Source organism: Phalacrocorax aristotelis, chromosome 8 (assembly GCF_949628215.1).
Source record: "Phalacrocorax aristotelis chromosome 8, bGulAri2.1, whole genome shotgun sequence".
NCBI lineage: Eukaryota > Metazoa > Chordata > Aves > Suliformes > Phalacrocoracidae > Phalacrocorax > Phalacrocorax aristotelis.
Window position 1 is genome coordinate 43,181,550 of NC_134283.1, and position 21,222 is coordinate 43,202,771.

A 21,222-nucleotide genomic window follows, 5' to 3' on the forward strand; every position below is an offset into this window, starting at 1 on the left:
GGGTTGTATGAACCAAACTAAACCTTTGCTATTTGGTTCTTGCGTTGACTTCTGTATACATCTTCCTCATCAGATTCCACACACCCCCCCCCAACTACTTTTTTTTGGAGGGGTTAGGGTTTTTTCCTAATTTTTATTAAATATATAAACTGTTTTATGGATTATGCATTTAAAAACCAAGTGTCAGAGAAGTGTCCTGTTTAAACTGATAATTGCACGATCGATTGGGCTGAGAGGCTTCAGCCTGGCTCCCAACTGCCTTTATTTTTCAGGAGTTTTAAAAAAACACCCGCCACCACCCTGCCTGATGGTAAAACTTTCTGTGAAAACCCCTTCTTTATCATAGCTATCAGTGCAAGAGTGGTCAGTGGCCGCTGCTCCCTTCTGCCTCCTTATTTTATCAAGAAAAAGACGGGGCCCTGGAGGAGGCTTGCCTGAGAGGATCCTTGGCTCTCACTCCAGGCTTGATCTGCTTTGCAGGCAGTTTTGCTCCTTTTCCATCACTGCTTTTGTCCGTGGGGAAGAGGAACGCAACGCGCTGCTAACACGGGGACCCCTGCCCAGGAGAGGGGGTGCCATGGCTCCGTGGGAGCCTGCTCTCCTTTCTTCCCTGTCTCAAAGAAAGGCTGGTGATGGGTTCAGTGTTGTGTCTGTTCGTGGGTTTATCTAGCTTTTGCTCATCCATCTCAAAATGGCACCAGACTCTTCCTTCTCCCCTGCCATCTATTTTTAAAATGCTTTGAATTAGCCTGCCTTCTGAAACACGCTATATTTATTCCCATGGACTTTGAAAGCTCAAAGCAACTGCTCTTTATCATTTGTGGCATCAGAACCAGCCTGGAATCTGCTTTTTAGACTTTGAACATCTCCAAGGTTGAAGACCGGTGGCGTGCAACCCTTTCGAGCCAACCTCGGATGCTTGGTTATTGCTGCTTAAAGCAGTCCTTAAGACTGCTTAAAACAGTCCTTGAGACCGTTTAAAGCAAGTCTGCTCTTCCCGTTCGGTTCACGGAATAAATTCGAGGCCATCTCCCCGAGGCTGAGCCCCACGGGCCGCTCCGGTCCCCCGCGGCGAGCCCCGGCGCCCCCGCGTGGCCGCGTTCCGCGCCTCCCCCGTGCCGGGACCGGGGAGCCGCTCGGCCCGCGGCAAGGCTTAGGTAGGCGCGGTCTGTAATTTAGCAGCCTAAACGTGCTGGAGGTGGGTGACTCTGAGCCGGCAGCATCTTCCTGGGTGCGAGCGCAGGATGGGCGCCGGGTTCCTCCCGCGCAGTCCCAAGGGTTTCGGAGGACGCCAGGGCACAAACGGTACAAAGCCTGGTCTGTTTAAGTGTGTGGAGGTGGAGCGAGGATGAGGTTAGGAGGTAGATGCTGCAGATATGCTTCAGGTAGACACTTTTCTATTTTTAATCTTTTTTTTCTCCCCCTATCTTTAGTCTTCTAAACCATCCTGAATCCCCGTAGTTACCTAAGGGGAGTGTGAGTGTTCTTAGAGGAAGAAACAGAAGCTGATAAAGAAAAAAACCCCGCTGGCCTGACAGGATTTGGTTGTTGACATTCGTCAGTCTATCTGTATCTGTATGTGCTGGTTTTGGCTGGGGTAGAGTTAATTTTCTCCGCAGTAGCTCGTACGGGGCTGTGTTTTGGATTTGTGCTGGAAACAGTGCGGATAATGCAGGGATGTTTTTGTTCCTGCTGAGCTGGGCTTGCACAGAGCCAAGGCCTTTTCTGCTCCTTGCCCCACCCCACCCCACCAGCGAGGGGCTGGGGGGGCACAAGGGAGGGGACATGGCCGGGACAGTGACCCCAACTGACCCCTGGGATGTCTTATACCACATGGTGTCATGCTCAGCACACAGAGCTGGGGGGAGAAGGAGGAAGTGGGGGATGTTTGGAGCGACAGCGTTTGCCTTCCCCAGTCACCTTAGGTGTGATGGAGCCCTGCTCTCCTGCGGATGGCTGAGCACCGGCCTGCCCACGGGAAGGAGGGAAGGAATTCCTTGGTTTGCTTTGCTTGTGTGCGTGGCTTTTGCTTTACCTGTTAAACTGTCTTTATCTCAGCCCATGAGTTTTCTCACTTTTACTGTTCTGATTCTCTCCCCCATCCCAGTGGGGGGGAGCGAGCAGGCAGCTCTGTGGGGCTCAGTTCCTGGCTGGGGTTAAACCCCGACACAGCGTTAATGGGATTCTCCTCCAAATGGTGGGCTCTGCCACCCACCGCCTCACATTGCTGAGCTACAACTTGGACAAAAAGTGACACCTCCTCAAGGATGCTCCTGTAATACAAGTTTTGATGAAGTGGAAACACGATAATTAGCTTTTTCTAGAATTGTACTGAAACAAGAATTTTCCTCTTCTGCTGCATTGTTGCAAGATTGCTTTGAACAAGAGTGACACAGGCCTTTGAGCCCAGCAATGTCCTTCTACCACCTATCTCATATGAATAATTCTGATGTTTTCTGTTTTTACACCGACCCAGCTGGTTCTAATCTCTTTTCCCTTGTTGATGTGGCTGTTTGTTTTAAAAAAATGTTCCCAGTCTTTTGTATTCCTGAAAAAAAGGAGGATTTTTGCTGCAAGTCTTATCCTCCCCTACATGTAGATTAGGTTCTTATTCAGATTCCACGGTCGCACCTCACTTCCCAGCAAATCGTGCCCAGCCCTCTCTGCTAAAGCAGCTGTGCTCTTGGGCCCTGGAGTCCAGCCCTTGCTGCTCCCCCCCATCCCTGTGGTTCAGGGAATCAAGGCTGAGTTCTGTGAAGTTTCTGTGGGAGGAAACAGCCTTGAGCTGCATCAGGGGAGGTTTAGATTGGATACTAGGAAAAATTTCTTTACTGCAAGAGTGGTCAGGCACTGGCACAGGCTGCCCAGAGAGGTGGGGGAGTCACCATCCCTGGGGGAGTTCAAAAAACGTGCAGAAGTGACACTTCAGGGCATGGTTTAGGAGGCCTGGGGGTGTTGGGTTGGGGTTGGACTTGATGATCCTAGAGGTCTTTTCCAACCTGAATGATTCTGTGATTCTAAGTTTCCCAGCTTGTTGATGGAGCAAAGCGGAGATCTCTCAAGCCTGGTTCTCACTAGGCCTTGGCAATCCCACGTCATGCTCGTGGGATTGAAAAACACTCAATTGGTGTCTTATCACCGTTGTCTCTAAATCACCAGCAGCAGCAGCAAAAAAATAACCCCAGTTTCTCTGTAAAAGCAGAGAGTGTGAGATATTTGCAGGGGTGGGTGGGTGGGCATGGCAATTTTTGCCTAAGAAATAGCCAGGAAGAGAATCTGAGGTTGTGGAGCAGATGCAGTGCTGTGTCCAGGAGGCTGCTCTCTAATGCTCAGCATGTTAAAATCCCCTTCTCCCTGCGGCTGTGTCGCTCCTCAGCTGGCTTCGCCCGCAGCCCAGGGATGCTGCAAGTATGTAGGTCAGAGCTCTTCTGGATCTGGTAAGCATTAACTCAAGCTCGTGCTGATCCCGGTCGCTGCAATCTTTTCAGGTATTTGCTTTAGCGTTAAGCTTCTCCCTTTCTCCTCCGGGTTCTCAGTGGTAAAAGGCCCTTAACTGTAATTTGTCTGTGGCTGATACACGGCGCAATTATCTTTGTGGCTCAGGGTGGCGATGCTTAGGTTTAAGATTATTTGCATCGCAGTGATTACTGATGTGCATAACAATTGAAATTGGGACACCCCTTTTTGAAAAATCTTGTTCTTTGCTTTGCAGCTGTAGTGAAGGATGGGCCTTTTGTGTTATTAATGCTGACTTACTCGCAGGACTTTGGCTATCAACGCCGTAGCAGCTGCTTTTTCACGACAGATAACAGAAAGCATCTGGACTAGCTGGGGAGGTGCATTGTATGTTATGTAGGGCACAGTGGGAGGTGGCTGTTGTGTGATTACAGAATATCTGTGACAGCCATCTGCCACTTTTTTTGGGTGTGGGGTGTTTTTGTTGTTTTAACTTTCCCAGACTTCTAATTTGACAGCTAAATTCAAAGTCCACCGTGGACTGAATTTTCTCCTTTAGAAAGCTGCAGAAAGTCGTATCAAGTATAAAGCTCATCAATAGTATCACTGAATTAAAATTCATAGATCATAATTAAGCATGGAACTTTGCTTTCTGCCTGTTCCTAGATTTTATTAGGTTTGTCCTGTGTAGAGAGCAAACCCCATCCCCCCTCTGCTGAGCCTGATTTACAGTCTGAGCGCTTCTGCTCGCTGATCACGAGCCAGATCAGAAACCTTGGTCTTCGGCAACACCGGGAAAGGGATTTAGGATTTGCATATATGTTTTCCATGGACCACCTTCTGTCATCGTCTGATCCTCCAAACCAAGGAGTTTTGATATAAATTAAAAAAAAGAACATTTAAGGAAAATAAAGGCAGTAAAGGCAGTGTTGTTTCTTTTTTTTTTTTTTTTTTTTAGCATTCTAGTTCTCAGCATTGGAGTACAAGGTGGACTGACTAAGAGGAAAGAGGTAAATGCGATGATGGTACAATCAAAAGGTCTCATTATGCACAGTTTGGATGCTTCGCACATTATATATATGTGAGATATATATATATAAAAATAATTCCTGATGAATGGTGAACAAACAGCTTACCTGGTTACTAACACCAGGATCTTTGAGGAACCTCCGTTAGCATCCAAGTCTGCTGACACCACCTGACATTTTCGGGTGCTCGCTCAGCTGATGCGAAGGGTTCCACTGAAGCGCGTGGACCACACACTGAATTTAGATCCATCATCAAAGTCAGATCAGGTTGCTGAGAGTCATCTTAAAGTGTGTTGTAACTAATGCACTGCTCAGCAGCCTAAAGCCTGTGAAAGAAGGTTCCTATGTCAGGCAGTCGCCTCCAACAGTTCTTTGGAATTTATGTAAAAGCCTCTTTAAGTGATATGATGCGATATAGAATACCCTGATCTCATAGAGGTCTTTTCCAACCTTAACAATTCCATGATTCTAAGATCATCAAGTCCAACCATCAGCCCAACACCCCCAGGCCTCCTAAACCATGCCCTGAAGTGCCACGTCTACATGTTCTTTGAACCCCCCCAGGGCTGGTGACTCCCCCACCTCTCTGGGCAGCCTGTGCCAGGGCCTGACCACTCTTGCAGTAAAGAAATTTTTCCTAGTATCCAATCTAAACCTCCCCTGATGCAGCTCGAGGCCATTTCTTCTTGTCCTATTGCTTGTTTCTTGGGAGAAGAGACCAGCCCCCATCTCACTACAACCTCCTTTCAGGTCTCTTCTCCAGGCTAAACAACCCCAGCCCCCTCAGCCACTCCTCATCAGAGTTCTCCAAAGCTCCAAGAGGCTCTTCCTGGCTTTGTGTCTTCCATCTCTCCGGAGAGTCAGCCCTAACCAACAGCCTATTTAATATTCAATACTTCTAATATTTGTGGTCTCACTGGGTGTGTCACTCAGGTAGAAAACTAAGGAAAGAAAGATGCCACGACACTTCTGTGTCTAGGCTACTGGCTTGGGCTACAGACTCCAAAATGAGCAAAGCAAGCTTCTGAACTGTGAATTTCTGAATATCAGGAAAATTCTTTGTTAGAAGATATTTTCTAGCCAGAATGTTGGTCATTTATTCAATAAGGTGTGTGGTGCTCAGCCTGGGAGCCTCTGGGGCCCTAAGAAAAGCAAAAGCTGTGACTTACACTGTACCTGCGCTCTGCAGTGCAATGCTGTTGCAGGGCCCAGTCTGCTTACTGGTAGCCTGGCTATGCCTGCACTGAAGTGCTGTGAAAACATACTTTGGTTCTAAAAATGTTTTAAATTAAGATTTGTAAATTGTCATACTCATGGGTTGTCATTGTGTAAGTATCTTAACTACTTAAAGGCCACTTCGCTACAGACAGCTGATGAAGAACTGGGCTCAACAGCATTGTGTGGAACAAATGCTGGCTGCGACACCACCCCCGTACCCCACACGGTTACTTTGGTGGACCTGGTCTGCCTTTCTCACTGACCTAAAACCTTCTGATCCCTCTTTTTCTGGAAACTTAATGCCTCTTGCTATCTGGCGCATACTCCTGACCTCTCAGGAAATGTTACCTGTGCTGGGGTACACTGCTCAGGTGGGCTGATGTGCTGACACATCACGGCTTTGTCTGCATTTCCATGGTTCCTAGCTCCTAGCCTGTTCCTCCGGCCTGGTGGCAACTTGTGTAGCTGGTGTCTGGAGATGCTTTAACGTCCTCTGGCCACGGGCAGAGCTGCAGCTGCCTAAAATTCCTGGTGTGAGCCGGGGTAGGTGCTCAGTGATTGCTAGTTAGACCTATACCCGTTTCCAGCGCTGTGAACTGTCCTGAGCTGCTGCTCACGTACTTCCACTTGAGGAGGGCAACCTCTGGCTGTCACAATTCGAAATCAGCTAGTTTTTCAGTGTAGTTTTTCAGTTAAAATGTTTTCTGCTGCCTGAGTAATGAAGATCGCGTTTCACTGTATTTACATGTGAGACGCTACCACAAGCAGAAGGAGCCATACCCACTTCCCCGCTTCGAGCTCCCCTCGCTAGAAGGAAAACACCCAACCTGAGCTTTCTGTGACCAGCCTGGGTTACACTTAATTACCGTTTTTAATCACACACGATGACAGCCGTGCCCGGTGGCTGGTTGTTTCCTGAGGAGGGCACCGGGCCGACCTCCACATACCACAGGCCGCACCGGCACCCTTCCCGCTCCTCCCCCTCACAGACGGCGGCACCACGCCGCGGCCACCGGTCTCCCCCGGCCGGGTCTCCTCGGCCTCTCCTCCTTCCCTCCCTCCCCGCCGGGCCGGGCCGGGCCATGGCGACCTCTTAGAGACGCCGCAACCGTTGGCCCGCGCGCGACGCCCCCGCCCATTCTACGACTCCTAGCGCGACCGCGCTGCCGCCTGAAAGACCCGACGTACTCCCCTTCGTCCCCCCGCCTCATTTCGCCTTCGCTTCCCCCTCCGCACACTACAACGGGCGGCGCTGGTCCGTTTTTTCATCGTCAGCCGCACTCCGTGCCGTTTGGGAGCCAGGGCGGGGTGTTTTGTTCAGGCGTTAGCGGCGGGCAGCCCGGCGGTTGCGAGGCAGTGAGGGGAGGGTCCTTCCCCTCCCCCCTGCCGCCCTCCCCCCGCCGTATAAAGCCGTCGCCGCAGCCAGGCCGCGATCGCCGCTGCTGCTGCCGCCAGGCCTCACAAGCCCCGAGTCGGACGCCGCCGCCGCCTCCTCACGGTAAGGCCTGAGAGCCCGGCGGGGCGGGGATGGGTGTTGGAGGTGGTGGCGGGGGCTGGGCCGCGGGGCCCGCTGGGCTGAGGGAGGTGGGCCCGGCCCCGCTTGGTGCGGGCGGCAGCGGGACTCGGGGAGGGGGGGGTGGCGGCGGTCTGTGGGGGCCGCTGAGGCGGCGGGCCGGGGGGTTTGGGCCTTCCCTGGGCCCTGCGGCGGTGAAACGCGTTAGGGGAGCCGTGGGGGGAGGGGCGGCTGTGGGGGCTGCGGAGTAAGGCAGCGGCCGTCTCGCCCCCGCCCGGCCGCGCGGCACCTGCGGAGCCCGGCCCTCCCCGTGAGGCCGTCGGCTGCTCCAGGGTTCCCCGGTAGCTCTGGGCAGCGAGGGGAGCTCTGGAGCGGCAGCGCAAACAGATCGGCTCAGGTGGGGGTTTATTTATTAAGTGCAGCGTTACCGCCGGTGACACGGAGGGGGGGAGGGAGCGAGCATCCATCCGGAATGGCTGTGGGAGGCATGGGTTTGCCTGGTAGCCCTGTTTCTAGGTGGCTAAGCTCAGGCTTATGTATGCAAATTGCCGTTGTAATTCAGGCTTGTCTTTTGACTAGCTCCCAACCTGTTTTGCTGTTGTTGATTAGAGCTTTTGGGACTAGTCTGCTTAGTCACCCCGTTGTGTTGCTATCCAAGGCTGGTCTATTTCCAGAGCTGTGTTGCAGTTTGCTAAAAACGACTTTTTTTTTTTTCTTCCAGGCAACGCTTCTCTGTGGTATAAAAATAACGAAATTTGGATGAAATCCTGATCTGTTATCAGTGCTAAGGCAGTAGATAAACTTTATTCTGCCTGATTCAGACTCTTAACAGTAATCTAAAGGTCTTGATAAAAGTGGGTTTGGGTGATACGAGGGTCTCAATCCAAACATTTTTGCGGGGCTGGACTTGCTCAGGCAGCATCCCTGGCTCCCTTGTGCAGCATTATGTAATCCTAGACACAAGCACAGGAAGGCTGGCATCTGAAGCTGGGTTTGTTCTTGAGTCTTGCTATCAGGCATTCACCGCAAGAACAGATGCTTTAAATCTGAAGTGTATGCGACGATCATTGTTTTTCAGAGCATTGTTCAAACCACCAACCCAGAGCTATGTTTTAATCAGAGTTTTATTTTTGTGTATATGCATATATATTTGGAACTCTGGAACAATCATGACTGTCTCCCTCCAGAACACCCATCTTAACTAGAAGTAGCCCTGTCATATAGGGTTACATATGATGGTGTAAACATTAGCTAGCTACTTGCTCTGCCAAATGGAAATTAAAGCAATGAGGACCTCAGGCTGGTGTGAGCTGCTTAATAATGTCCTTTGGCTGGCCTCCATTGGACTGGCTTGTTGCAGTACTGTCAGGCTCAGCCATGCTGATGAACTACAGGAGGCATTCGAAAAGGGATAATGTAAGTTTGCTGAAAGTGGTCCAGCTAATTCAATTTTGGTAGTTCAAATACTACTGTAAGGAACTGGCATGTGTAGCTCTTAGGTTGGTCAGGGAAGAACATTTGAAAATTAATTGAAATTAATTTGCAGTTCTTTGTTTCTGGAGCTTCTCCTTATGGTACCTTGCAGAGGTTGTGTTTACAAATACATGCTTCAGAGATCTTTAAGCAGGTGACTTCAGGGAAAAAAAAAGAAACTGTTGCAATGGTTTGCTGCTAGCAAATATTTTGAGTGGTAAAGGAACTTAGTCCAGCACATCCTACTAGTTCATTGCGAACTGATTTATAAAGCTTATGTGGCCTGGCAGTTATGTTTATCATGTCCTTCAAGTCCCTTGATTTGAGGGTAGTGATACAAACAGACTTCATGTGTGGCTTCAGGCAGAAGTTGTAACCTTGTGGCTGCTGTATCAAGTGTTACTTCTGGGTTTGAGTTTCTAAATAGCTGGAAAGATGTGTTCTTGTAAAGCTTGGTTGTTTACCTGCTAGTGACATATTTGAAGCCTGCTGCTTCTATTGTAGGTCTTACCACAGTTTGTTTGAAAGACTCTGTTAAAATGCATAGTCATCTTAGTCTTTCCTAATGCTAACAAAGTGCTGATCTAACTTCCTACTTTGTAAGAGTACTGTTGAGTGCTGAAAGCCTTCCTGGTAGTGGTACTTTGCTTTTTAATCTCTTCAGAAAACCAAACACTTATCTGAAGGAAGGCCTTTGATCCTGAGTAACCTGGTCTGCCCGACGCTAGAGCAAGGGAGGCTGGGCTAGACTGCCTGGAGGGGTTCTTTCCAACCTCAATTTTGTGATTCTGTTCCAGAGGCTATCATTTGAAAACTGCTTTTGAGATGTCACTTCGTTTGAGTAGTCAAAGCAAGTAGCAATTGTTTGGGTTTGAAGACAAGTAGTGTTTTGGAAGTGTTGTTGAAGGTTAATTCAAGAGGAAGATAGCTCTAGTGTTGCACTATAAGAAAGAATGTAAGCAGTATTGACTAATGTGTCTCATATTTTATGCTTTCAAACTAAGAAAAAAGCTTTCTTAAATTGGTGTTAGGCTTCTTTCTATCAGTCCTTGTTTCTTAAGCATGAGGATCAATGATTCAAGTAGTGAATAATCTGAGCACGCTTTAAGTGGCACTGGGCTGTTTGCTGTTGGTAAGAACCAATATAAACAGTAAAGGTAATGTACACCTTTGAGTCAGCTAAACTTGTAATGTTTGCTGAATATTGTGTGGAAATAACTGTCCTTCTCTTGTAGATGCCTTCAATTAAACTGCAGAGTTCGGATGGAGAAATCTTTGAAGTTGATGTTGAAATTGCAAAACAGTCTGTAACTATAAAGACTATGCTGGAAGGTAAGAGTGTGAGGCCTGGGGATTGCTAGCTTGTGCAGAGGTAGCAGTGTATTCAAGGAAGCCTCTTGAACAGGAATTGTGACCAAAGGAGACAAACCGGTGCTGTGCTGAAACAGGATTCCCAGGCCTGTGAAGCAGCTTGCTGTCTTATCTCAGAACAGATGGAACACTTGCTGTCATAGCTTAAACTGTGTTTTGGGTGGATGTGCTCTTGTAAAAAGCTTAAAAGTTCATTCCTTTTGTTAAGAGGACTTACAGGGAGGCTAGTAAAACATAAGCACCCCACTGCTTTGCCTACAGCCTACTTCAGTTTTGTAAAAGTGAAGCAAACGATGTCTATTTAATATTAGAAACTAAGTTTATTTAACCATACAAACCAGTCTTATGATTTAACTATCTTTTAAATGCGGTGGGAGAGCGTAAGCCAATGCAATGAAGAAAGAGCTAAAGTGAAACCTATATTGTGAGCTTATGGATGCAGTTAAATTGTTTGGGATAAATACTTAGTTCTGATCTCCAGCTGACATAAATTGGAAACAAAAGAACTCCTGTCGGGGGAGGGGATATCTGCCAGATGGCTGGGATACAGAGCAAACTGTGTCTAATCTCTCCAGTGCAAATCCTCATTGTTTACTGGTGTTTTTTTCCAGTTTCAGGGTGTATTAATGAATTCAGGGGGAAAAAAATCTTTCTATAGATGTCGTTAAAATGATGTTCTTGAGTATAAATCTTTGGTTGTGACATCTTATAAAACAATTAAAATAAGGCTGCAGTACTTCAACCATTGAACACTTTCTTTCTCTTAATAAGATGCTGTTGAACATGACTAGCAACATGAGCAGGAAACATAGTGATCTGTTGGAATACATTAGGCAGCACAGCTCTTCTCAGTTTTCTCATGCAGAAGCTGTATCACTGCTGGTGTTTCATCAACACCTGAGTGTCACTAGAGAGAGGTTGCACATGGTGAGTGGTTGTAAGCTAGGCACCATAAACTGGTCTCTTGGTAATCTGGGTGAGAACTGGTCTCCTACTACAGGTGAGATGCATTTGCGGTCCAGCTAGTTCAGCATCAGTTAATAAACAATGTTTTGTGTGTTGGGTGTTGCAGCTGAAGGGAGGGGTTGTGTCAAGCATCATGAGACCACCAGTGAAATATCAGTTTTCCATTTTGGAGGTCGTGGGGATAAGTTGAGCAGAGTTGACTAAACTTGAGATATTGCTTTAATTATTTCCCCATACCAACAATTTTGGACTGGTCACTACTTACACTAGTATCTGCCACCATGTTCAAACTATGCATTTGAAGTTTCCATTAATTGGTGGCACATGCGGTGCCCTTTAATGTCAGTTTTTTAGTTTCTGAATCTGAAGTTAGTTATTCCAAACAAGAAGTAGTACTAATTAATATCCCACTAATAACAGTAGTTGACTTGCCTAAATACAGAAGTACATGCTAGTTGTGCACAAATTTGAGTGATGATGGTGTGGCAGTCATCTGTTCTTAAAAATTAAGTTCCTTGGTGATGTAGAATTGGCTCATCTGTGCATATAATGAGTGAAAGTCTGTGTAGTTACTCTGTTACATAACTAATTACAGGATGTTAATCTTTGACAGCTAGGGTGTCTTCCAACTGTTAGCATTTGTGTAATAAAAAAAGCATATTATCTAATGAAAGATGGCTGATGTGGTATTTGTTCTGTGTATCAAGTCAAAATTTTAATTTTTTTTCTCAATTTTTACTTTGATTCCTGAATCATATGAAGGGGACAAAGTGACAAACTTTATCTAAATCTGCCTTGAGCATGCTGACAAGCTTTTAAAACAAGGAGTATCAGAAGCATGCTTTATAAATGCTTTTTTGGTTGAAGGATTTGCACTGCTGTCTTAAGATGTGGACTTCTTTGGCTGGTAAGAATCAGTACAAGTGCTTCAGAGGCCAGATAACTGGCACCTCTATGGCTACAGTATTTACTGCCCCTCTAGAGGGCAAAATGTTGTCTCTACATACCCCAGTAGATTTGAATTCTTATTAAATAAAATTGAATGGGAGATCTCAGTTGAAACGCTTTGGTTTAACTTGTGGATTGAACTGTTGAAAGTGGTAAAAATATGTAAATGTTTGTCTGATTCTTCAACATATCCTGTACCCAGAACACTGACCAGGCAAGTTCTGCTTTAACAAATAACTGACTGCTTAACAGATGGCTTGTGGATGCTGTCATTTGATGAGGTAGCCTTATTGGCTACTTAGCCTAAAGCTGGTATAACCTGGTATGTACCGTACAGCCATGGTTCCACAAAGCTTCTGGCCCCACCAGTAAGAGATTTGGTTTGCTACCAAACCATTGAGCCTCAGTGTTGTTAAAATAGTGGAGAATTGGTGAAGTGGCCCAGTTCAGAAAAGAGTGGCTGGTTTTGCCTGCCAATTGCTTAGTCATCTTTCCATTTTCAGATTTGGGAATGGATGATGAAGGTGACGATGACCCAGTCCCTCTTCCAAATGTTAATGCAGCTATCTTAAAAAAGGTAAGATGCTGAAAGTGGTAGTATATGGCAGTAATGAAATGTGAAATTCATGTTGGAATTGGGTATTATGAACTATTATATTAAAATACTTTTCATGTGCGAGCTACAAGCTCAACCAATTTCAGGTATGTGAACACAGGCACCTCGGGTATCTGAGAACTGGGGTGAGGCTGGCAGCAGACCTGCAGGGGTGACCTTCTGGAGGAGCAGCTGGAGGCCAGACAGGCTTCCTAAGGTGTTCAAGTGGTGGACATCTGTGCACACTAGTATTTCATGGTATTAAAGCACTGATTTTTAATTGGATTCTGTGAACTGAGGAGGCTGTTCATGAGATCCAAATGTTAGGAGAAAGGATTAAGGGACAGGCAGTGGTGAGAGTATCTGGCAGTAGTCATGCCTGTGTTTCGGTTATGGTGCTTAAGAGGCACTTGTGCGCACTCAGTAGTATTAAATTCCGTAATAGACCATGATTATCATTGGGTCTAGTGAGAAAAGCGAAAAAGTGTATTGCTGTCTTTTAAGATGCTGCTTTTTCTCTGAAGTAGCAACTGTTGTAACAAAATAAGCACTGGACTGTTTTGGGGTAAATAGAGGGTTAGGAATTATTTCCTAGTGAACATACACATAAATAACTTCAAACTTGTAAATTATGTTGGGTTGGCAAAATGGAAAAGGATTTTACTTGCAGTAGATCCCTATTCCTTTAATTGTTTGGGTGATGGTGGTCTGTTTAAAAAAAACCAAAAAAACCAGCTTGAACATGCAAACTTCTGCCAGGTGAACTTTGTACTGTGGTGAGCACGTAACAAGCAATAGGACAAGAGGAAACGGCCTCAAGCTGTGCCAGGGGAAGTTTAGGTTGGATATTAGGAAAAACTTCTTCACCAAAAGGGTGGTCAGGCACTGGCACAGGCTGCCCAGGGAGGTGGTGGAGTCTCTGTCCCTGGAAGTATTTAAAAGAAGGGCAGATGTGGTGCTTGAGGATGTGGTTTAGTGGTGGGCTTGGCAGTGATAGGTTAGTGGTTGGACTTGATCTTAAGGGTCTTTTCCAACCTTAACGATTCTATGATTCTATGTCCTGCTGGTAGCTATTACCACTCTACGCTCTTCCCCTATGTAGTATTCTGCAGAAGAATTCTGTTTCTGCAAACAGATTAAACACTGCAAAATGACGTTTAGGTTTCCTTTGTGCAGTCTTGTGTGTTAGCACAGGGTTGAATGACTTTATGACACCAACAGCTGGCTTTTAAGATAGTAAGTAACTAACTAGCTACTGTCTCAGATGGGATTCTTGAAGGCTGTTTTACTTGAGGAATGGGGATCAATTGTTTTGAGATGAAAACATTGAGTGATGGAGCGTGTTCATACAGGATTTTAATACTAATCTAGAGGAAAAGGTACAGACCTAAGATGGAAGTTATAATGTGGCCTAATGGGAGAATCATTTGGATAAAACTTCAATATCAAACCATAATCAGGTGATTCAGTGGTGCACCCATCACAAGGATGACCCACCTCCTCCTGAGGATGATGAGAACAAAGAAAAAAGAACAGATGACATCCCTGTGTGGGATCAAGAATTCCTGAAAGTAGACCAAGGAACGCTTTTTGAACTTATCCTGGTAAGTATGTTCAAGTGTAAAGGCTATGTCTGTGAGACGTGCTCTATTTGTGCACTTGACACAGTCTTTATGCTTCTTGAATAACTTCTTTGTGGTGGGGATGCGGGGAGAGCAAGTGGTTCTGGCAGACTACTGGGTAAAATAGTTGAGGATGTTTGTGTGCTTGTTAACCTAATGCTAGGCATTAATCTGTGCTTGCTTATTTATCATTTAACATACTTTTCTGAATATGGGGCCCTACAGCTGTCCTTATTCTTGTGGCTATTGAGTCTTAGTTGAGGGCTTATTGCTAGAAATGGAGTTCTGGAGTTCTGCATCCAAATTAAAATCCAGCTTTAACTTTTAAAATTTGTACCTTATGTGGTACTGAGACACTACTTGTCTTAGTTAACAGCATTTCAACTCTGAAGATCTCCAATGTTTGCTGGCTTCTGAAAGCCTTCTGTAAAAGGAGGAGCAGGGGTGTGTGTCTTTCATGGTACAAATGACTTTCCCTTCTGTTTGGCAAGCAAGTTTTAGGTACTGTTACTTCAAGGTTCTAGCTAGAAGCTTCTCAAAGTAGAGATGATCTGTTTGCAGTTACAGTACTCTACAATTTCAGTGTAAGCATAACCTCAGTAGTACACCTACAGAGGCAGAATACTGATATGGAAGCTTTAAATTTGGAAACTCTTCTACAGGCTGCGAATTACTTGGACATCAAAGGTTTGCTTGATGTCACATGCAAGACAGTTGCCAACATGATCAAGGGGAAAACTCCAGAAGAAATTCGCAAGACATTCAATATTAAGAATGACTTCACTGAGGAGGAAGAAGCACAGGTACTTGAGCTGGGTTTAATTAAAATTTCGCTGGTTTTGTGCTGAATTATTGTGTGCTGCTTCATAATGTAATGCGTGATGCAGCTGATTTATTAACTCTAAATATAAACTAATGCATCAGCCCCTCATAATTGGGTTGCTATTGGTGGGAGAGCTTTTGGGGCCTACAGTGCTTGCAGCCCACTACCTGAAAAGGTCAAAACAAAGGATATTGACTTCCTAGCTCAAATGTGCGTCTGGTGAGAACACATGTAGGATTGTTTGTGGCAGCCTTAGTTTGCTGCCTCGGAGCTGAAGACGCACTGTTGCATGTAGCTAGAACAGTAAGATGTTTGGATTCTCATCTTTAAGTAATGAACTTGTCAATCTTAGAACTTGAACAACACACCAGCTGCAAAATGGTGGAGTTGGGGGAGATCAGAACAAGATGCCTTGTTTAAACACCAAGGCAGTGAATTGTACACTTCAGTGCTGTGTCACGAAACAAGCAATTTAGTTCTAAGCTAGTCCATTTGCTTTACTTGGTGGAAAAAACCTCAGTTTTGATCAAATCTAAGCATGAGAAATTAATTCTTTGTTTATATTGATAAACACATCACTTTGGAAGACGGACTTTCTTATTACAAACCCTGCATGAAGAGTTAAAGCTGCTTCCAAGTAATCCTGAATGCTTGTGGGAATTCACAGCTAACTGCTAGAAGATCATTGCAACATATTAATAGTTAAAATGTTCTTTTAGGTACGTAAAGAGAACCAGTGGTGTGAAGAGAAGTGAAGTATTGTGCCTGACACTCGAACACTGTAAGGATTGTTCCAAATACTAGTTGCACTGCTCTGTTCATAATTGTTAATATTAGACAAATGCAGCAGCAAATGAAGTTGTGTTAGCAGGATATTGTTCTCTTTGCATGTGTAGTGTTTTTTTGAGTACAAATTTAAATCTTCTGAGTTTTACTAGTGTAATTGGATGTCTTTTTACTTTACTCTGCAATGAATAAAACTGAACTAAGTGTGGATTCTGTATGGAAAGTAGCACTCAAGGCTGTCATTTTCATTATACTTTTAAACTGTTCAAGTCCAGTTACAATGCTAAAGATTGACTCCATTGTAAATAAAACCACCTATGACTTCTTCCTCAAGAACACCACTTGTATTTACAGGGTATTGATAGCTTCAGAAAGAAAAACAAACTAGAATGTGTCTTGGGGAACTAGGTAAAGTTAAAGTTACTGGATTTCTTCCAAAAATATTGTGGGGAAAATTAGTGTTACTTAAAGCTATGTAACTTCCAAGATGGTTCTTGTCCTGCATTTAACAAAAAAGGAAAAAAAAAAAAAATTTGACCACTTTCTTGTCTTGTTAGTCTTGCCTTATAGACTAGTGAAAGATGTGATCTAGAGCTAAGCAAGCTCCTGACAGTTAATTTGAAAACTTCAGCCATGTCTTGAAGACCTGCCTCTAGCTGGTAGTAAATGAAGAGTGTTGCTTTATGCACAGGATGGGTGTGTTTTTATACATGTTGCTGTTAAAAGCAGAGCCCAGGTTTGACCAAAAATGACTGACATTACCAAAGTTAATATTATTGACCTGTGCATGCCATTAGTGGCTCATTTTTAGGCAATTTTAAACAACCCTTGTGATGTAGCTCTTTAAAACATGGTTTAATGTGTCCACAGGAAATCTTATGCCTTTGTATGTGATACTTTAGAGCTTAGAGACTTAATTATTGCATACAAAGCTAATGCAATATCAAGCTTAACTTCTTTGGACAAAGCCACTTGCAACTAGTTTAAACAGTAACTGGTTTTCTGATTTTTATTTTTTTTTACAGTTCCCTTATAGGGAGTAGGGATGGTTGTGTGGTAGATCTTTGAGGTGTGCTCTTAGCTTGTATTGCATTCCATTCTCTGTATAAACCTTAGAGTAGAACGAACCTTAATAAACATACTTATCTCACTTTAAATATCAGTGTTTCACTTCTGAATTAATAAAGGGCTTTTAAACTCTTGTTTGCAAATGGTTCTAGTTATTTGAAACCAGGCTATCTTACTGTCACGTACTACTGAGAGTAGAAATAATAGCACCAAGGCAGTGGTTAATTGAAATAAAACAGATGTAAAGATTTTGTTAAATGACTATTGCAAGCTGCTAGTCAGACACAGTGGGCAGCTTGTCAAATGAAGTTGGAAGTGAAATAGCAAGCAATCCAGAAGGATGTATTTTTTTTTTTTTTGAGGGCTTACCAGCTTTTAGGTAGTCTTTGATGTAACCATTAATGAAAGCATTCATAACTTGCTCTACGGCAGCATTCAAATCTGTGCTTTGGGGCAGCTGCTGCTGCCTTCTGTGTATTCATGAGGTTGCTGGGCTTGCCTTTGTGCTAGTGTGCATGTTATATGGGTGTTTTATAGGTATTATATTGTCAGTGGACATAAAATACTCCAGTGCTAGACTTGGATGTGATGAAGCCTTTCCAGCATCCTGTATTGCAAACAGCACACCTCAGTTTAGAAGTTTTACTAGAGAGAAATCTTCCGATGACCATTCTTTCTGTGGCTATATTTGTAGTTCAATATTCAGCTTATCCTGGGTTCTTACAAGAAATAAATCTGTGTGTGAAGTCAGTGTTCCAGAATACACTAGTTCTTTCTGGGAGTGCTGTGTTGCTAATACAGAAGCCTGTACTGTAATTGTGTTCAATGGTAAGGCCTATACAAATTCCTTCAGAAGCTTGTCATCAGACTAGGATCTGTTTGTTAGCAGCCACTGCCGCACCTTATGCCTCGCTGCTGTAGGATGAGGAAGAGACAAAGCCATGTAGTTTGTCTTCCTCATTACCTTGCTTCAGCTTTGCTTGCCGTACCTGCACACAACACGCCTGTGATCCTGGGGTAAGACTTGCTAATATTAGAACAGCTTGCCTAAAGTGTAACCTGTGGTGGTCAAATGCTGCCATGGTGGAGCTTCAGCTGAAGCTGCAGGGTCGTGCCAGCTGGTTATGGGTGCTGATGCAAGCGTGGAGGTAGAGCGCAGAGCATGCAGAAGAAAGGGCTAGTCTGGGTGCTCGAAGCATCGTATGGATTTAAGAGACTTCAGTATTCTTAGCAGGCCTGGTAGTTAGGGTTCTATACAACTTATTTTCTCTCACTGAAATTCCCCTGTAGTACTGTCTCAGCTGTGTACTTTGAAAGTCTTGAAAGGGGGAGAGACTGTCCCATTTCCCCCCGTTAAACTTTACGTTGCTGTTTAACTTGTACGGTGCTGCCTTAACCTTTTTCTTTTAAAGTCATGGCATGATCAGGGATAGCTCTTCTTGGCTGAAGTGGTTAAATGTGGGTAGGGAAGGTGAGGTGTCAGTAGGGATTGTAGAGGGAAGGTATTAAGTTTTGGTTTACTATTTCCATCTTAGCTATTGAAGACTACTGGAAATTATTCTAAAAACTATTCATACATACAAATGCTGAAGGGGAGGGGGAAAAAAAAGAGCAGCCATCCTCTTGAATGCTAAGAAATCGTTATTTGACAGTTTGATAGGATTATAACTTCCAGTGGCCTATTTTGAAGAGCCAGTCTGGCAATTACTTTATTTATAAAGCTATAAACATACTTTGAACATAAAAGCCAAAAAAATACAAACTCAGTGAAGTAAAAAAAATTACAACAAATGATGGATAGTCATTGGACAAATGAAAGTACAGCTGCAAAACATTTATCCCTGCTACATACATACAGTGGTTTTACTTGGTTTAATGAAGTGGTATTTCCATGACTTCTACATTCAAACTGATTTCAGGAATTCAAATACGTATTTCTGGAAGAGTTGAAATTGCTGTAAAAGAACTAAAAAAAAAAAAATTCTTGTTGCAATAAAAAGTTACGGGCAAAGTTTTCCTTCTATTAAAAAAAGAGTATTAACACAGAATAGTAACACTTCATATAGGATTTCTAAAGACGCTTTTTTTGGTATTAATAAAAGTAACTTTGTTTTGGCATTGGTTATCAGCCGTGGGGCATGTAACAAGAGCTGGTCATGCTTGCTGTTTTGTCTTGGAAAGGGGCAGCTTAAACTTCTCTTATTGGTGTGTTTTGGGAGGAAAAAAAGGTTAAATTTTTCTCAGCTACACCAGTATAAACTGACCGTGTTACAGTACACCGGGCGGATAGTCTGAGTTTACACTGTGGTAGCTGAAAGCACAGGGTAAGGTCTGGCTATACACCGGTACGTATAGAGCAGAGCGGAGGGTCAGACCAGCGCTGCGTTGGAGCACGGGTGTACCTGCTCCAGCTGCGTGGCTGTGGAAATGCTCCTGAGCCGCGAGTGCACGAGGAAGGGCTCCCGGAGAGGGGGGCGGTGCGTTCCAGTGCGCAGCTTTTGCAGGAGTCGGATGGAATAATGGTGAGAGGAGGCTGTGACACAGATGGGCCTTTTGCCCGTCAGCGTGCCCTGAACCAAGGCAGGCGTCCACAACACTGGAGGGGCTGAAGTAGCCTTGAAATAAATGGGTGAAAGCCCCGGTGAGTTCTGAAATGAGTGATGGCTGGTCTGCGTCCGCTCGTGCCGTTTGGTCCTTGGGCAGGACGCGCAGTTTAATACTGTTCAGGACTTTCCCCTGAATTTCCTCTGGTGTTATTTAGACACATCTGCTGCTTCGTTTATACCCGCCTTTGCTTTGCTGCTAAGTTACATGTTTCATCCAACCACAAAATACCAGTCGGGTATTAAGCTGTGCCAGCTTTACCCCCAGTGCCGAGTTACACCGGGCCGCTGTGGCTGATTTGCCACCTGTGGCGTTTACAGTAGCTGGCGCTTCTACAGCGCCTTACATCAGAGGGTCTCAGAGTGACAAACGGTGAGCTGAGACAGCTATTTTTTTTTTTGTAAGCCTCTTTTTTTTTTTTTTTTAAATCAAGTGATAAAAAGAGGCTGTCAGACCTGGGAAGAGTCTGCTGAGTTCCTCTGTTCAGCACTGGAGCATGCTGTTGCCTAAGCTTCCTAAAATAATTTAAAAATGAGCAGGTTGCACATTGATCTAGTGCTATATAGTTAACCCTCTGAGTGCAGTACGTACGAGACTAAGTACGGCAGTCGGTTCAGGTAATGCTACTTCTCTAAGGGTTAAAATGATTCTGTCAATGTCTTTAAAAATGACTCTTTTTCAAACTTTTCAGGTTCGTGCACGTAGCTTTCATTCAGTGCTTCTGAAGTTACATTTACACAGGAGAGGAATAAAGCGATCGGTTTAGATCTTCTAAACTAAAACTGGAATTAAAAAAATCTACGCTACTATAAGCAAAAGTACCTAAATAAAGGGAATAAACCCAAAGCTGCTCTACAGACTACTCAGGTTTGGTTTTTTTTTTTTAAATTTTCAATCTTTGAGGCATAAACTTGTTTAAAAAGTTACGTTCAGCCCAATGTAAAAAATTAGGGTGTTTTTGCGTTAAGAAAAAAATATAAAAATATTTTGTACATTATAAAGGTCATCTTAAATTTCTTGCAGTTCTACAATAATATTACTACATAATTTGTATCCAGTACTCTAAAACCTATTCTGTAAAGTAGAAAAAATTAGTCCGCCCTCTCCCTCGGTGTGGTGTTATTTTTCTCTTCAGCAGTCTAGAATATATTTCTTTCAAGCAGGAAATATTTCCCCTGGACTAGATTGTGGTCTCTGTGAGAAGTCTGTAAACCTGGAGGAAATCAAGAACTTGGATTAATTTGGGATTTGCATTGGTTCAGGGAGATCACAATCTGTCCACAGTGTTTTTTGTTTATCAAGCTCAAAATATAAATAAAGTACCAGAAACTGGTGAACGTTTTCAAGCTGGAGAGAATGTGTTAACGTTCGGCATCATCAAGGGGGTGGAGGGAGGATCTTTTAGAAAAAGCTAGAATAAGTTGTGGTGGTTTTTTTTTTTTTTTTAGGAAGTTACACACCAAATCATGAAAAATAAAAGGGTTCTGACCGTGCTGGGGGTGCGCACAGACGGGTGCCTGACGCGGCGAGCAGGGTAGTGTGCCGATCTGCTGCCAGACTGCCCTCGGGAAGGGGAGCGCCGAGCGCGGCAGAGCTCGCACCTCTCCTCCGCCCCGGCCGCTCAGCAGGAGGCGGCTTGTTGGGACGGCGCCGTCCCCTGCCCGGGCCGGGGGCTCCCGCCCTGCCTACGCGCAGAGGTGGGTCAAGGCCCCAGTAGCAAACTGATTTTTTGGGGCTTCGCCCAGCCTATC

The 21,222-nt window shown here is 44.6% G+C and overlaps 2 protein-coding genes and 1 long non-coding RNA gene across 4 annotated transcripts in view; 1 reads left to right on the forward strand and 2 right to left on the reverse strand.

Annotated features, from left to right (window-relative positions):
* Positions 1–450: 450 nt before the first annotated feature.
* Positions 451–7,012, reverse strand: LOC142061612 (uncharacterized). Its single transcript, XR_012662162.1, has 4 exons — positions 6,939–7,012; positions 6,051–6,343; positions 4,593–4,810; positions 451–1,465 (listed from the first exon to the last, which is right to left on the reverse strand). It is a non-coding gene; the product is annotated as an uncharacterized LOC142061612 (long non-coding RNA).
* Positions 6,692–17,001, forward strand: SKP1 (S-phase kinase associated protein 1). Of its 2 annotated transcripts, none has more exons than XM_075102928.1 (6): positions 6,692–7,200; positions 9,924–10,020; positions 12,477–12,550; positions 14,029–14,172; positions 14,853–14,993; positions 15,733–17,001. In XM_075102928.1, exons 2-6 carry the CDS (start codon positions 9,924–9,926, stop codon positions 15,766–15,768), a joined length of 492 nt encoding a protein of 163 aa, XP_074959029.1. In that variant the 5' UTR covers positions 6,692–7,200; the 3' UTR covers positions 15,769–17,001. The 2 variants fall into 2 exon arrangements, with proteins under 2 accessions (XP_074959029.1, XP_074959030.1); XM_075102929.1 differs by lacking the exon at positions 6,692–7,200 and adding an exon at positions 7,332–7,612.
* The window catches only part of TCF7 (transcription factor 7), a 76,977-nt gene continuing 72,560 nt past the window's right edge, over positions 16,806–21,222 (reverse strand). Inside the window, exon 11 of the mRNA XM_075102926.1 lies at positions 16,806–18,833. Coding sequence (XP_074959027.1) covers positions 18,772–18,833 — 62 coding nt within the window. The 3' untranslated portion in view covers positions 16,806–18,771. The remainder of the gene's footprint in view (positions 18,834–21,222) is intronic.